Here is a 14176-nt window from a genome sequence, read left to right on the forward strand (position 1 = left end):
GGCAATTAAAATAATATGAAGGTTTGGAAGGTTTTTCTTAAGTTGTGAAGAGGGGCCCAAACAGCCTCTTCCTCTATTACCTTTAGTACCCAAAGCACCTTTCAACAGCCTGTTATCTAAAACCTGATGTAACTAGCTGCATCTGAGAGCTCAGTGCAGGGTGTTCTGAAAGCAAGCTTAAATTGAGATGCTATAATACTTCCTGCATCTCTTGGCTGGCCACCTGTGGACCTTGTTCCTGGCCCTAATAATCAAACTGCTGTATCTTTAAATTTGTGTATGAATCTTGTTATAAGACTTCAAACTCTCATCTTCATGGTGTGACCCTAATCTCTGAAGAACTAAGGGAAGTTGCCAAAACAAAACTACCTGAAATAAATTGCATCCCAATCCTCATGTACAATATTTATGGAAGATTTGTGGCATACTTCTCAGATATCTGAGATGTGGGGGCCAGTCTCTTTGGAAAGACTTGTATAATTGGCTCTCCATATTTCCATACAGCTTGGCCTATAAATTTCAATCTCATCCTAGAGCAGAGCACTGCCTCTGACTTGAAAGGTGGTGGCTGTAGAATTACATATTAACTTCACTTTTCATGTACAGACCGGAACCATATTTTGCAGTGGCACAGTAAAGTGCTAATTAGGATTTGAGTGGTGGGATGGGCAGTGTGCTAGATGCTGTGACCATCCCTGCTTTACAACTTAGGCTAGGTCTACACTACACAGCTTTTAGTGACATGGCTGTGTTGCTACAGCTGTGCCGCTAAAAGTCGTGCAGTATAGCCGCTGTTTGTTGGCTCTCCTGCTGACACAATTTCCACCCCCCCAACGAGTGGTGTTTGCATTGTCGGCAGGAGAGCGCTTCTGCCAACAACGTGCTGTTCACGCTGGTGCTTGTCGCGGGAAAACTTTTGCCTTTCCGGGAGGGGGGGCGGGACACCTCTGAAAGACACAAGTTTTGTCATTCAATTGCCCGTGTAGACATAGCCTCAGAAAGGCAAAAAACTCTGGAAAGGGCAGGTGAAAAGATACAAGCAAAATGGTGGGAAGCACATATTCAGTTAGTTACCAGACTTAAATACCTTAATTTATTTAATAATAAAAACGTTGGGGTTGGTGAAGAAGGGCTTGTTTGATTAAGGGGGGGGGAGAAGGGGGGGTGGAGTGGCTCAGTGAATGGGAAGTGTGAGGCTGAGCAGCTGAAGAGGGCGCTTCTGTGGTATGAGAAGGGTGGCAAGAAGAAGAAACAGACTTCTGTACTCCATACTTATTGTAGCTTATGGTAAATGGTACAGGTAGTGTGTTTATCCAAATGCAGGATGCTCACAAAGGAGCTAAAGACTGTAAACTGAAATTTTAAGGAAAAATAGTGACCAAAAGGACTGCAGGTTGGAAAAATGGCTCAAGGTGGGGAAGTGCTAGTATGGGGCAGAGGTAAAGTTACCTGACTTCTGTACCCACCAAACATCTGCCTTTTAAATGGAACCTTCACTTTGGATCTGCCAGTCTTCCAAAGACCAATTTAATATTAACTACCCCATTTAAAAAAAAAGTGAGCTCCCAAAGCACAACTGGGTTTGTGCCTTAGTTTGCTCTCTGATAACCTGCGAAGACCCTTGAGGTTCAGTTTCTTCAGCTTGTTTTTGATTTAAAAAAAGTCTTGTTTCTACAGTGACCAGAAAACTAGTCAATTGACATCCTAAGACTGGAAACCGAGCAACGGTGGAAGGTGCTTCTAATTACTTGCTCTTTTTGTAAATACATCTTTAAAACTTATTGGTGGTTGACTATTGAAAGAAACGATGCCTCCAAGCTTCAACACCCCTGACTTTAAGTTAAAAGTGCAAGACCTTAACAGACATCTGTGGTGCTGCTGTGTGCCTCTGTCCCTACCCCAAGACCGCCAACAAAATCTGGGAAGAACAGACTTTATTCCTGTTAAACCAGCAGGGAAAACTTGAAAACCGAGCCTTTTATTTTATATATACAAGACACAAACCAGGCTTCTGAAAACCCTTTACAGGTACCTTTAAGGACTCTTCAAAAGGCTACTGATTATGTCTGTTTAAACTTAACTCCAAGTTCAAAAGCTTCTTGCTATGTGTTTAGAGTGTGAGGAAGACTTGTAGTTCTTCTGCATCCCTTCAGCTGACGCGTACAGTTAGGTATGACCATGACACATCTGTCAAGATTTGAATCTTTTCAAGGTAGTAAGAATTTCTGGTTGTGCACTGTCTTTTTATCAATTTTAGATTATTGGCAAGTCAAGAGACTAATTTTGATTTCTGACTTTAGGCTTAAATACTTTAACTTGTGTTTCAGGTGAGGGCTGTGTCTGTGGATCTGAATATTGATCCTTCCCTCCAAATTGACATCCCGGATGCCCTAAGTGAAAAAGACAAAGTAAAGTTCACTGTACATACTAAGGTAAGTTCATGGTGAAAGGGGAAGGTGGTTAATATACACACACGCAGGCTTAAAATCCACTTGAATGAGGCAAGTAGGAAACTTATCCTGTTGTCAAATGGGCCTACACCATTAACTTCTAGATTTTAGGCTTTCATTTAAAAACACTGCAGGCCTTAACCATGAGGCCATCCTGGATCAGAACAATGGTCCATCCAATCCAGTATCCTGTCTTCCAACAGTGGCCAATGCCAGGTGCTTCAGAGGGAACAAACAGAACAAGGCAATTGAGTGATCCATGTCCTGTCTTCCACTCCCAGCTTCTGGCAGTCAGAGACTTAAGGACACCCAGAGAATGGGGCTGCATCTGTGACCATCTTGGTTAATAGCCGTTGATGGACCTATCCTCTATAAACTTATCTAATTCTTTTGTTGAGCCCAGTTGTGAAGGCCGAAAGTACAACATTCTCCTGGAGTTCCACAGGTTGACTGTGCATTGTGTGAAGGAGTACTTCCTTTTGTTTGTTTAAATGTGCTGCCTATTAATTTCATTAGGTGACCCTTGGCTCTTATGTGAAGGGGTAAATAACACTTCCTTATTTACTGTCTCCACATCAGTCATGATTTTGTAGACCTCTATCATATCTCCCCTTAGTTGTTTCTTTTCCAAGCAGAAAAGTCCTGGTCTCATTAATCTCTCCTTATATGGAAGCTTTTCTATATCCTTAATCACTTTTGCTGCCCTTCTCTGTACCTCTTCCAATTCTAATACGTCTCTTCTGAGATCGGGCAACAGAACTGCATGCAGTATTCAAGGTGTGGGCATGCCATGGATTTATATAGTGGCATTATGATATTTTCTGATCATTAGCTATCCCTTTCCTAATAGTTTCTATCATTCTGTTAGCTCTTTTGACTGCTGCAGCACACTGAACAGATGTTTGCAGAGAACTATCCACAAAGGCTCCAAGGTCTTTTTTGAGTGCTAACAGCTAATTTGGACCCCGTCATTGTGTATGGATAGCTGGGATTATGTTCTCCAATGTGCATTACTTTGCATTTATCAACACTGAATTTCATCTGCCACTTTGTTGCCTAGTTACAGGTTTGAGATTCCTTTAACTCTTCAGTCTGCTTTGAACTTGGCTATCTTGAATAGTTGTGGTGTTGGCAGACTTTGCCATGCCATTGTTTGCTACTGTTTTCAGGTAATTGATGAATACTTTAAACAGCACTGGTCCCAGTACAGATCCATTGAAGATCCAGCTATTTACCCCTCTCCATTCTGAAATCTGACCATTTATTCCTACCCATTGTTTCCTGTCTTTCAACCTGTTACTGATCCATGAGAGGACCGTCTCCTTTTATCCCATAACTGCTTACTTTGCTTAAGAGCCTTTGGTTTGGAACCTTGTCAAAAACTTTCTGAAAGTCCAAGTACATGGTATCTACTGGATTCTCCCTTATCCACATGTTGCCTCCCACCCCCGAATTCTAGTAGATGGGTGGGGCATTTCCCTTTACAAAAGCCATGTTGACTCTCTCAACAACTTGTGTTCATTTGTGTCTGATTCTGTTCTTTACTATAATTTCAACTAATTTGCCTGGTACTGAAATTCAGCTTACTGGCTGTAACTGCCAGGATCGCCTCTAGAGCCTTTTTTAAAAAATTGGTGTTCACTATTCTCCAGTCATCTGGTACAGAAGCTTATTTAATTAATAGGTTATGTACCATGGTTGTTAGTTCTATAATTTCAAATTTGAGTTTCTTCAGAACTGTTGGGTGAATCCCATCTGGTATTGGTGACTTATTACAGTTTGATAAATTAATCTGTTCCCAAACCACCTCTAGTGACACCTCCATCTTAGGTGGTTCCTCACATTTGTCACATAAAAAGAATGGTTCAGGTGTGGGAATCTCCCTCACATCCTCTGCAGAGACAAGTGAGTCAAAGAATTCACTTAGCTTCTCCACAATGGCCTTATTTTCCTTAAGTGCTCCTTTAGCACCTCGATTGTCCAGTGGGACCACTGATTGTTTGGCAGGCTTCCTGCTTCTGATGCACTTGCACAGTTTTTTGGTGTGTGGGTTTTTGTTTTTGTGTCCTGCCTATTTATACATTTACACCTTAGGAAGGGGAAGAGAACTGTCCAAATGGAACCCAAGTAACTGGTGCAGGGTTGTTTTCTTCTGTCTCCAGACAGATCAGTACTGCCACTCTTAGCTTTGCTAAGGAGTGGTGGATTGAAATTAACCTCCCCATGCCTCTGTTTCTTCATCTGTAAATTGGGGATAATACCTGCCTCATTTTTCTAAAGTTTGTGATCTACTGCTGAAAGCATTATGTAAGAGCTAGGTATCACTAATTCTGGTCTGCTAAAGTGGTATGGCACACTTGAATATCTTGTTCCTACGAAATTATCCTTTCACTGCTAAGGGAGATATGCAAAGAAGGCTCACCTTAACTGAGGGCTAGCCAACACTAGAAAAGGCAATTAGGTCTGGCCTTTACTAATCAAAAGGGCTTGCTATGGAAACTAATGAACAAAACTGCTTCTAAAAGCACTAGTTTACAAAACAGTAGGACTTCTGTATCTCTTCTCTTCCAGACTACACTGCCAACTTTTCAAAGCCCAGAGTTTTCAGTTACAAGGCAGCATGAAGACTTTGTGTGGCTGCATGATACGCTTACTGAAACGGAAGAGTATGCAGGATTTATTGTAAGTGTGTTTGTTTTTTTTTGCTTTTTTTTTTTTTTTTTTGCTTAGGATTGAATTTTATAATGGGAAAATGTGGTGCGCCTAAGAGGAAGTTAGTAAGGATGCTAACCCTGTTAAAGTAAATACCGCTAGTATTTTCTGTCTTGGATCTTAACTATGTAGATTCAATGTGGTTGTAACATAGCTTTGCTTTTATCTTCCCTGAACTGTCTGAAAACCCTGCCATACCCTGCCCTCCACTCTTTTAAGCTCACAGCATTGGAATTCTGCAGGTACTGCAGAGTGGATTTGCCCCCATGTTGGTATCATTCCTTACCCCATAGAAGCCCTTATGGAGAGAGAGAGAGAGACATTGATTACCCTGCTGCCAGGACTTTTGAGAACTTGACACTTCAGTGTTGAGTCCAGGGGTAGCAGCTGGTGGAGAGCCTCCATTAGTACGGCTTCTCCTGGAGCCATGCTGATCACAGGATAAACAGGCCCATGTCTCCACATCATGTGACACAGGATTTGTGGGCACTCTGGATGAGTCCTGTTGCATCCACAAACAAACAAACTGCACTACACACAACCTGGGTAAAAAGCACAGCAGTACATTAGTTTACAAGGTACCTATGGAAACTCCAGGAACCTTCACTACAGAGTGATAGGTACTTGCAATTAATCTATTTTATATTGACTAGATACCTCCAGCGCCTTCAAAGCCTGACTTTGATGGTCCCCGAGAGAAGATGCAGAAACTTGGGGAAGGAGAAGTTTCTATGACAAAAGAGGAATTTGCAAAAATGAAGCAAGAACTAGAAGCGTAAGTGTGTGTAGCTGTGTGTAGACACCAAAGTCAGTCTGCATCTTGATGGAGGATCTACTTGCATGGTAGCACCAAGCCTGTTTAAAATAAGGCTCTGGCTTGAGGTGTAACTTCACCATAACACTTTTAACCAGGTCTGTGTTTCTAGAAAGTCTTGGACTTGGTTAGATAAACCATATAAATGCCTAATAACCTTAGTACCTTTCCCAGCCCTGAAGAAGAGCTCTGTGTAGCTCGAAAGCTTGTCTCTCACCAACAAAAGATGGTCCAATAAGAGATTATCCCACCCAGCTTGTGTCTCTAACCTTCATAAGAAGTCTTTTGGGCATTACTGTGTGAATTCTAAAATGTACTATAAAAGGCCAGGTGGAGACAGGAATGCTTGTTCAGAAGCACTAGGCCAAAACCTGAAGCGTTAAATAAAATTATTTTTGTCAGAGCAATGCTTTGTGCAGTGAAGCAGGGGGTACAGACTACACATCTTCATCAGTGCTTAACTTTGAGATTTTTTCCCCCCCTTGCTCTTCCAGTGAATACCTTGCTGTCTTTAAGAAGACTGTGTCATCACATGAAGTTTTCCTTCAGCGACTTTCTTCTCATCCTGTGCTCAACAAAGATCGCAACTTCCATGTTTTCCTAGAGTATGACCAGGATGTAAGGAATTTTCCTCCATTTCCTCTGCATTTCTGGGACAGGATGTTAAGAATGCAGTCAGTTTCCATGAACTCATTTATCAATTTTGTTACAACTACAGCAAATTCTAATCTAAACACACAATCCTACATAGGGTTTATACCAGGGGTTCTCAAACTGGGGGTCAGGACCATTCAAGGGGTCATGAGCTGTCAGCCTCCACCCCAAACCACGCTTTGCCTCCAGCATTTATAATGGTGTTTAATATATTAGTGTTTTTAATTTATAAGGGGGTCGCACTCAGAGGCTTGCTATGTGAAAGGGGTCACCAGTACAAAAATTTGAGAACCACTGGTTTATACTGTTATCTATGTAGGATTGAGCAATCAACGTCTCAAATAATATCCTAGGGCCAAAAATTCCATCTCACTCAAAGCTTTTTTTGGGGGGGGGGGTCCATATTCATGACAGAAATATCATTGCCTTAAAAGATAAACTGCAACATACAAACCAGGCTCTATTGACTTAAAACGCTGACTTTAAATCAGGACTTAAATCGGCAAACAGGTAACATTGATTTAAATCACTGATTCAAATCTTGTTTTGCATGTGTACCTTTCAGTTGTCTTCCAAAAGAGGCTGATTCTCATGGGTGGTATAATTTGGTATTACTTTTTGCTAGCTAGGAGGATGCACTAGATCATGATTTGTGTCAAACTACATTTAGTTGGAAATTTGGAATTAGATTTAAAATGCATAAACAGCATTTAAAAATGCTTTAATTAAATAAAACCCCTTTAAATATTTTGAATATGTAAGAAAAAATAAGCAAATCATAAATTAAAAACATTTTGATGAACTTATTCTAGTGAGCGTTCACTGTAGTTAGCTGAATTGAATTGACTTTTTGGTCGTCATGTCCTTCAAGATTTTAGACCTTGTAGATCTTGTTCCCATACCCACTTCTATAGATTGGCGGGGAACAAGCTATCAACCCCCACTTGGTTTCTCCACTTTGAATAAACTAGTAATTGAATTGAACTAGTTGTTGAATACACAAAAATGAGGAAAATAATCTCTCTGCAGAAGAGGCTACTGCTAAACTGGTTTAGCCCTTCAACAAACTTTGATTCCAGGTGCTTAGCCAGTGACTTCCTTGAAGACTTCAGCAGCAAACGTACATCTCAAATATTCTTGGTTTTTAAGCATTACAGTAATGATAAGCCTTAACATAGGTTATCATAATTCAGAACCAATTTTAAGTAGGATTATTTTTAAAGAAAAATGTACTTAAATTTTTGCTAAAGGGATTTTTTTATCTACCCTGATAAAATTCAGCTTCAGAAAAGCCTGTGCACCTCAAATCCTTTCTTTCTCCAGCTGTAAGGGCTGTTGTGTAACATGCCCATTACACAGCATCTCTGCTTTGTATGTTCCCTCTTTATTCAGAGAGATTAAATAGAAGCTGTTAAAATGCACCTTACTTCTAATGCAGCTGTGGGAAAGACTGTTAACATCCTTGTTCATAAATGAATTCAGCACAAAGAGAAATTTAACTCCCATGTTTCTAACAATAGTCCCTTCATTACAAGAAGACCTCTCTGGTGCTACAACTTGAAAACGGGAATTCTAGAGGAAACTTGCAATTCAATCACTTTTAAAATATACCTAGAAGTTAGTGCAGTACAAACATCACTTTGTATGGTGCAATGACAACACCAGTACAACATTAAACTTGAAGCATGTCTTTGAATTACTTCTTACTCCCCTAAAACTTTTGTTGTTTTAGCTAAGCGTTCGGAGAAAAAATACAAAAGAAATGTTTGGTGGCTTTTTAAAAAGCATGGTGAAGAGTGCTGATGAAGTCCTCTTCTCTGGAGTGAAGGTAAGATGATTTGCTCCCCTTCAATCAGATACCTTTTCACTCTTGCTTTCTACTATGTAGGATTGCTTTATTCCTGGTGCAGGTTTCTCCTAGCTTTGTCAAGAGTATACTTAATAACTTACCTACCTCATATTTGCTATCAAGTCTGAAGGATCAGTTAAGCCAATCCATTGCAGAGTTGAGAGCACTTGATTGTGTCTGAATAGGTAAAACCTGCCTACGTAGAGGAAGTACATGACTGGCAAGCTGGGGATGAAATTGACAAACCTGGGCTCCAGTATTTGTATCCTTGGAGTTGGGCATCCAAGGAGTCAGTTTTGGTGGTTCTTCTCTCTTCTCCCCCTCCCCCATCCCCCTCCCAAAAAAAACCCATCTAACTATTCAGTACACAGTGAAGAGTCACCCAGTAATATCCTGCCAAAGAAACTGCTCTGAGTGTAGTTGTTAACTCTTGGGCAAAAATGTGGTCGTCTGCTGAAACTTCTGCATATCTAATAGTACTAGAATGCCTCCACTCAGCTCCAGAAACCAATACATCCCACTGAAGTGGAGTGTGGGGGGAGATCAGGGGGCTACTCCTGCCTGCAAGCACCGCCCCCGCAGCTCCCATTGGCCGGGGAACTGCAGCCAATGGGAGTTTTGGGGGTGGTGCCCACAGGGTCAGTGCGCAGAGCCATGTTTCCTCTTCTCCCCCCACCCCCAGCACATTGGCCCCTTCTGGGAGCAGTGTGGGGCTGGGGCAGGCAGGGTGCCTGCCTTAGCCTCACTGACACGCCTGAGGTAAGTGCTGCCCAGTGGGAGGCCACACCCCAGCCCTGAACCCTCTCCCAGAGCCAGTATCCTGATCTCCTACCCCCCCCCACACACACATACCAACACTGTGCCCCAGGCTCTGCCCAGAGCCCACTCCCACACTGCAAACCCCTTGGCCCCAGCCCAGAGCCCACACCCCACCTCCAATCCACCAGCCCAGTGAAAGTGAGTGAGGCTGGGGGGGAGGGAGTGATGGAGGGCGTGGGGGTGGAGTGAGCAGGGTGGGGGCTCAGGGAAGGGATGGGGTAGATCTTGGGTTGCCCTTAAATTTCAAAAGTGATCTTGGGCATAAAAAGGTTGGAGACCCCTGCATTAGAACAATGGAACTGTTAACATTGAGTGAAACCTTGGGAGACCGGCCACTGAACCTCTGCCACTTCAGACAGCAATGCTAATCTCCCATGACCTAAGCTTTTTGTAAGGAAATGCCATAAAATCAGATGTAAAGGTTCAGCTCCTGCTGACTGTAAGTAGAGAACTAGTCATCTTTGAAGTGTTCCTAACTCGGAGAGGTGTTGACTAGTGATGGACAGCATGTTGTAACACAGTTGTTTCCGTAGACAATGAAAAGTTGAGGTAACTCTATACTACATTTCAGAAGGTTGGGAGAAACACTGGAAGTGCGGAGCAACTGATGCATGTGCATCATGTGTTGCATCTGCACTAATTAAGAGTTGAATGTGATAAAGCTTTTGCTTTCCATCCTCAGTGTTAATTTTGCCTTTAACTTCCTTTGCTTGTGCTTTTAAGTGGATTACCATGTTAATGAACTTGGCTGCACTAAATACATAGTAAAACACTAAACTTTATAGTACATGCTGTAATACCAGTTATGACTGTAAGAACCGTAACTTCTGAACCTTTTTTGTCCTGTTTTAAATTGCTGCCCATCACATACCACTGGCCTGGAGAATCGGGTCTCCACCAAGTTGGGTGGAGGTATGTCAAAAGGAAAATGAAAATTCAGTGCCACCAGACTTCTTTTTTTTTTTTTTTTAGGGGTCCCTTATCACTTCTGCATAAAGAGGAAATTGTACTAGAGAAACTTTTTAAGCAGCTGTGGCTTGTTTCATTGTGTACACTATGAAGGGGAGGCTAGAAATGTGTAGCTACACTTAATGGCCAGATTCACAACACGGGGGCAAAGGTTTAAAGTCTCTTACTGAACTCCTTGGTAAATGAAGGAGATGCTAATGCTCTAGCCATGCTATCGGTCTAACAGATCATATTCTCTTTTCAGGAGGTGGATGACTTCTTTGAGCAAGAGAAGACTTTTCTCGTAAACTATTACAACAGAATCAAGGATGCATGCGCAAAGGCAGATAAGATGACAAGATCACATAAAAGTGAAATCTTTTTACAAACCTTTTCTGTGTAATGTCAGTGTATGTCACTAGAGACAAAACTGACAGCATTGTCCTTGTTCCTGCAGATGTTGCAGATGACTACATCAGCACTTCAGCTTGCTTAAACAGCCTGGCTTTTGAAGAGCCCACAGTCACTAAAAAGTAAGCAAACCCACTAATTGTTCAGTGAATACCTGATCTTGGACTTTTGTATGGAGTACTCCAATTTTAATCCTGTTACACAATAAACTGAATCCTGGCCTTGTCTGAGGTCCCCTCCTTGGTCATTAGTATCTCTAGTGTTGGTGTTCAGAGTTTATTTCTATTTTATTTTTTTAATGGTGCTATCAATATGGCACATTTAACTTTTTTTTTTATGCCACATATCCACTTCCACTTAACGTTTTTAAATAGAATCCTAGTTGAATCCAGCAGATTTGGACTCTTGGTGCACAGGATGTCTGACTAAGTTTTAGCCTTCTAGAATCATAGAACTGGAAGGGACCTCGAGAGGTCATCTAGTCCAGTCCCCTGCACTCAAGGCAGAACTAAGTATTATCTAGACCATCCCTGACAGGCGTTTGTCCAACCTTCTCTTAAAAATCCTCAATGATGGAGATTCCACAACCTCCCTAGGCAATGTATTCAGTGCTTAACCACCCGAACAGGAAGCTTTTCCTAATGTTCAACCTTAACCGCCCTTGCTGCAATTTTAAGCCCATTGCTGCTTGTCCTATTCTTGGAGGTTAAGAACAACAATTTTTTTTTCTCCCTCCTCCTTGTAACAACCTTTTTATGTACTTGAAAACGGTTATCATGTCCCCTCTCGGTCTTCTCTTCTCCAGACTAAAAAAAAAAAAATTTAATCTTCCCTCATAGGTCATGTTTTCTAGACCTTTAATCATTTTTGTTGCTCTTCTCTGGACTTCCTCCAACTTGTCCACATCCTTCCTGAAATGTGGCACCCAGAACTGGACACAATACTCCAATTGCAGCCTAATCAGCACGGAGTAGAGTGGAAGAATTACTTCTCGTGTCTTGCTTACAATACTTCTAATACATCCCAGAATGATGTTTGCCTGTTCTTGCAACAGTGTTGATTCATATTTATCTTGTGATCCACTATGACCCCCAGATCCCTTTCTGCAGTACTCCTTCCTAGGCAGTCATTTCCCATTTTGTATGTTATACAAAATGTTATAGAAGCCCTGTCTAACTTATAACTAAGTTTGTACCCTGTGCATGACAAGCTTGTCTGTAAACGTGGCATGTCTATACATGGCCAATACTCATGGTGGTAACTAACCATGTTTGTCCTTTGCCTGGACCCTGTAGTAGTCTGACACATGGCTGCCTTCTGGTGATGTCAGAATTTTTAGTGTAGAAGGGACCCCTGACTACCTGTAAACAGGTTGGCCAGTCTTCCTTCTTCCTAGCTCCTGTAACCAGGTCGCACTAGAGTACATTGCCCTTAGCACATGTAGAGGAGCACCCACAACATGAGACTTGCTATATGCTGTTAAGGTGCATGGGATAGCTGTCAGTATCTTCCCAGAATGCACTGACACCATTCATTGGTTGGTTGTGGGTTTGGACAAACACTGACTTATAATTGTCGGCACGGAGGCTCTCTTCTCAATGCAAGTCAGCGATTTGTTAATTTATCAGGCCAGTTTTTCCTGGGAGAACCATTCTGCATATGAGGCCTGAATGACTTGCATAAATAAGTGTGGGGCAATGCAAAATGTCCCTTCAAAGTGGTGTCCTGTAAGCATTATTAAACACTTCTTTGTGGCTCTAGAGCATAAAGACAAGCCCATTGGAACAAAGCTTACAAGTTAGGTAGTCTCTCTCACGGACGGACTAAAAGTGCCGTGTCTTCTCACACTGGTTTCAGTCCCGACACATTTTCTTTCTTGTACTCTAATTTCCTCATTCAAATAAGAACTTGTCTAAACATGCACCTATACCAGTATGCAAACTTGTGTAGGTTTCTGCTCTTGTACTAACAAATCTTGTGTTCTTTAAGTGCTACATTACAGGTTTCCATGAAATGTAAGTAAATTTTTTTCTCTGTTTTTAGGTACTTGTTGAAAGTTGCTGAGCTCTTTGAAAAACTCAGGGTAAGAGCTTCTTTGAAGAGCTGTAAATCTAGGTTTCATTGTCTCTTGTTACGTCATTCCTATCTGCTCCTTTCTTCTGTAGAAGGTAGAGAGTCGTGTGTCATCAGACGAAGACTTAAAGCTGACTGAACTGTTAAGATACTACATGCTCAACATAGAAGCAGCAAAGGTGAGCCACCTCTGCCAAAGCTGCTCCTGTATTTATTCCCTGAAGTTAGTTAGTTACCAACTTGCTAATTAGCACATGAGCTTGTGCCTGTGTCCCCCCCCCCGCAAAAAATCCCACAACCAGGAATACAGCCTGAGTCTCTTCCCTGCCTTGTCCCTGGAAAAATAGATGTGCTGTGCATGTTTTCTGGGCTTTAATCCAGCAGAACGGAGTAGAGAAGTTCAAAGTGTTGTGAGGGGACCCTTGACAAGCCACTCCTCTCTTCCCCCCCCCCCCCCCCCAAGCAGGAATCTGCTAGCTGACAGCTTAAATAGCTCAGCAATTGTCAACTGGAGGAGACTCTCAAGTAGTCAAAACTCCCTTTTTACCACTTAATGTAAGAAAGCAGATCTTCAAGGCAGGAGGTCAAGTCTACCAGCTGTTTTAGTTTGAGTCTCTCAAAAGCCCTTCAGGTTTCCTATTGGATTGTGTTGTGCAACATTTTTTTTAAATCTTAGTTTGTAAGAAGATGATCGGATCGTAAGCAGCTGTAGCAACTTGAGTCTTGCAATTAAAAGCAAGAACAACAATCTCAGGTTAGATATTCAGTATGTAACAGCCTTTCATGACGAAAGGCTATCGTCCCCAATCCTGACAGACACATGCTGGGACTAGGTGACAGGGTGGATCACTTGATTGCCCTTCATTCCCTTGGAAGCATCTGGCATTAGCTACTGTCGGAAGACAGGATACTGGGCTAGCTGGACCATTGGTCCGACTCAGTATGACTGTTCTTATGTCCCAAGTCCCCTGAGGGTATGTCTGCCCAGCAAAGAGAACCCTGTGGCTGGCCTGTGCTAGCCGACTTGGGCATGCAGGGCTCAGGCTGCAGGGCTTTCATTGCTATGTAGACTTTGGGACCCTGCGCAGCTGGAGGGTCCTAGAACTTGGTTTCCAGCCGGAGCCTGGAAATCTACACTGCAATAAAAGCCCCGTGAGCCTGCGTCGGCTGGCCCTTGCCAGCCGTGGGTTTCTCTTTGCTGTGTAGCTATACCATGAGCTGTCACCATTCCCATAAAGCTTGAGAGTGGGACTTTCAGAACTGCTTCATGTAGTCCTAATGCTGCTCCCATTCAAGTAATGGTAAACCCACTGACCTAAATGGGGAGAGACTTGAACTCAGTGATAAGAACTCGCATGATATTCTTATCGATAAACTAGGCAAATACAATTTAGATGGGGCTACTATAAGGTGGGTGCATAACTGGCTGGATAACCGTACTCAGAG

General features: G+C 42.3%; 1 protein-coding gene across 1 annotated transcript in view; it reads left to right on the plus strand.

The window, feature by feature from the left end:
- The first annotated feature begins 1291 nt into the window (after window positions 1-1291).
- Window positions 1292-14176, plus strand: part of SNX5 (sorting nexin 5) — a 16546-nt gene continuing 3661 nt past the window's right edge. Inside the window, exons 1-11 of the mRNA XM_026653138.1 lie at window positions 1292-1300; window positions 2328-2432; window positions 5022-5132; window positions 5816-5937; window positions 6471-6594; window positions 8363-8458; window positions 10512-10617; window positions 10704-10779; window positions 12701-12740; window positions 12823-12909; window positions 13695-13704. Of these exons, the coding sequence (XP_026508923.1) occupies window positions 1292-1300; window positions 2328-2432; window positions 5022-5132; window positions 5816-5937; window positions 6471-6594; window positions 8363-8458; window positions 10512-10617; window positions 10704-10779; window positions 12701-12740; window positions 12823-12909; window positions 13695-13704 (886 nt within the window). The remainder of the gene's footprint in view (window positions 1301-2327; window positions 2433-5021; window positions 5133-5815; window positions 5938-6470; window positions 6595-8362; window positions 8459-10511; window positions 10618-10703; window positions 10780-12700; window positions 12741-12822; window positions 12910-13694; window positions 13705-14176) is intronic.

This window comes from Terrapene carolina, unplaced genomic scaffold (assembly GCF_002925995.2).
Source record: "Terrapene carolina triunguis isolate 2854851 unplaced genomic scaffold, T_m_triunguis-2.0 Scaffold132, whole genome shotgun sequence".
In the NCBI taxonomy this organism is placed as follows: Eukaryota; Metazoa; Chordata; order Testudines; family Emydidae; genus Terrapene; species Terrapene triunguis.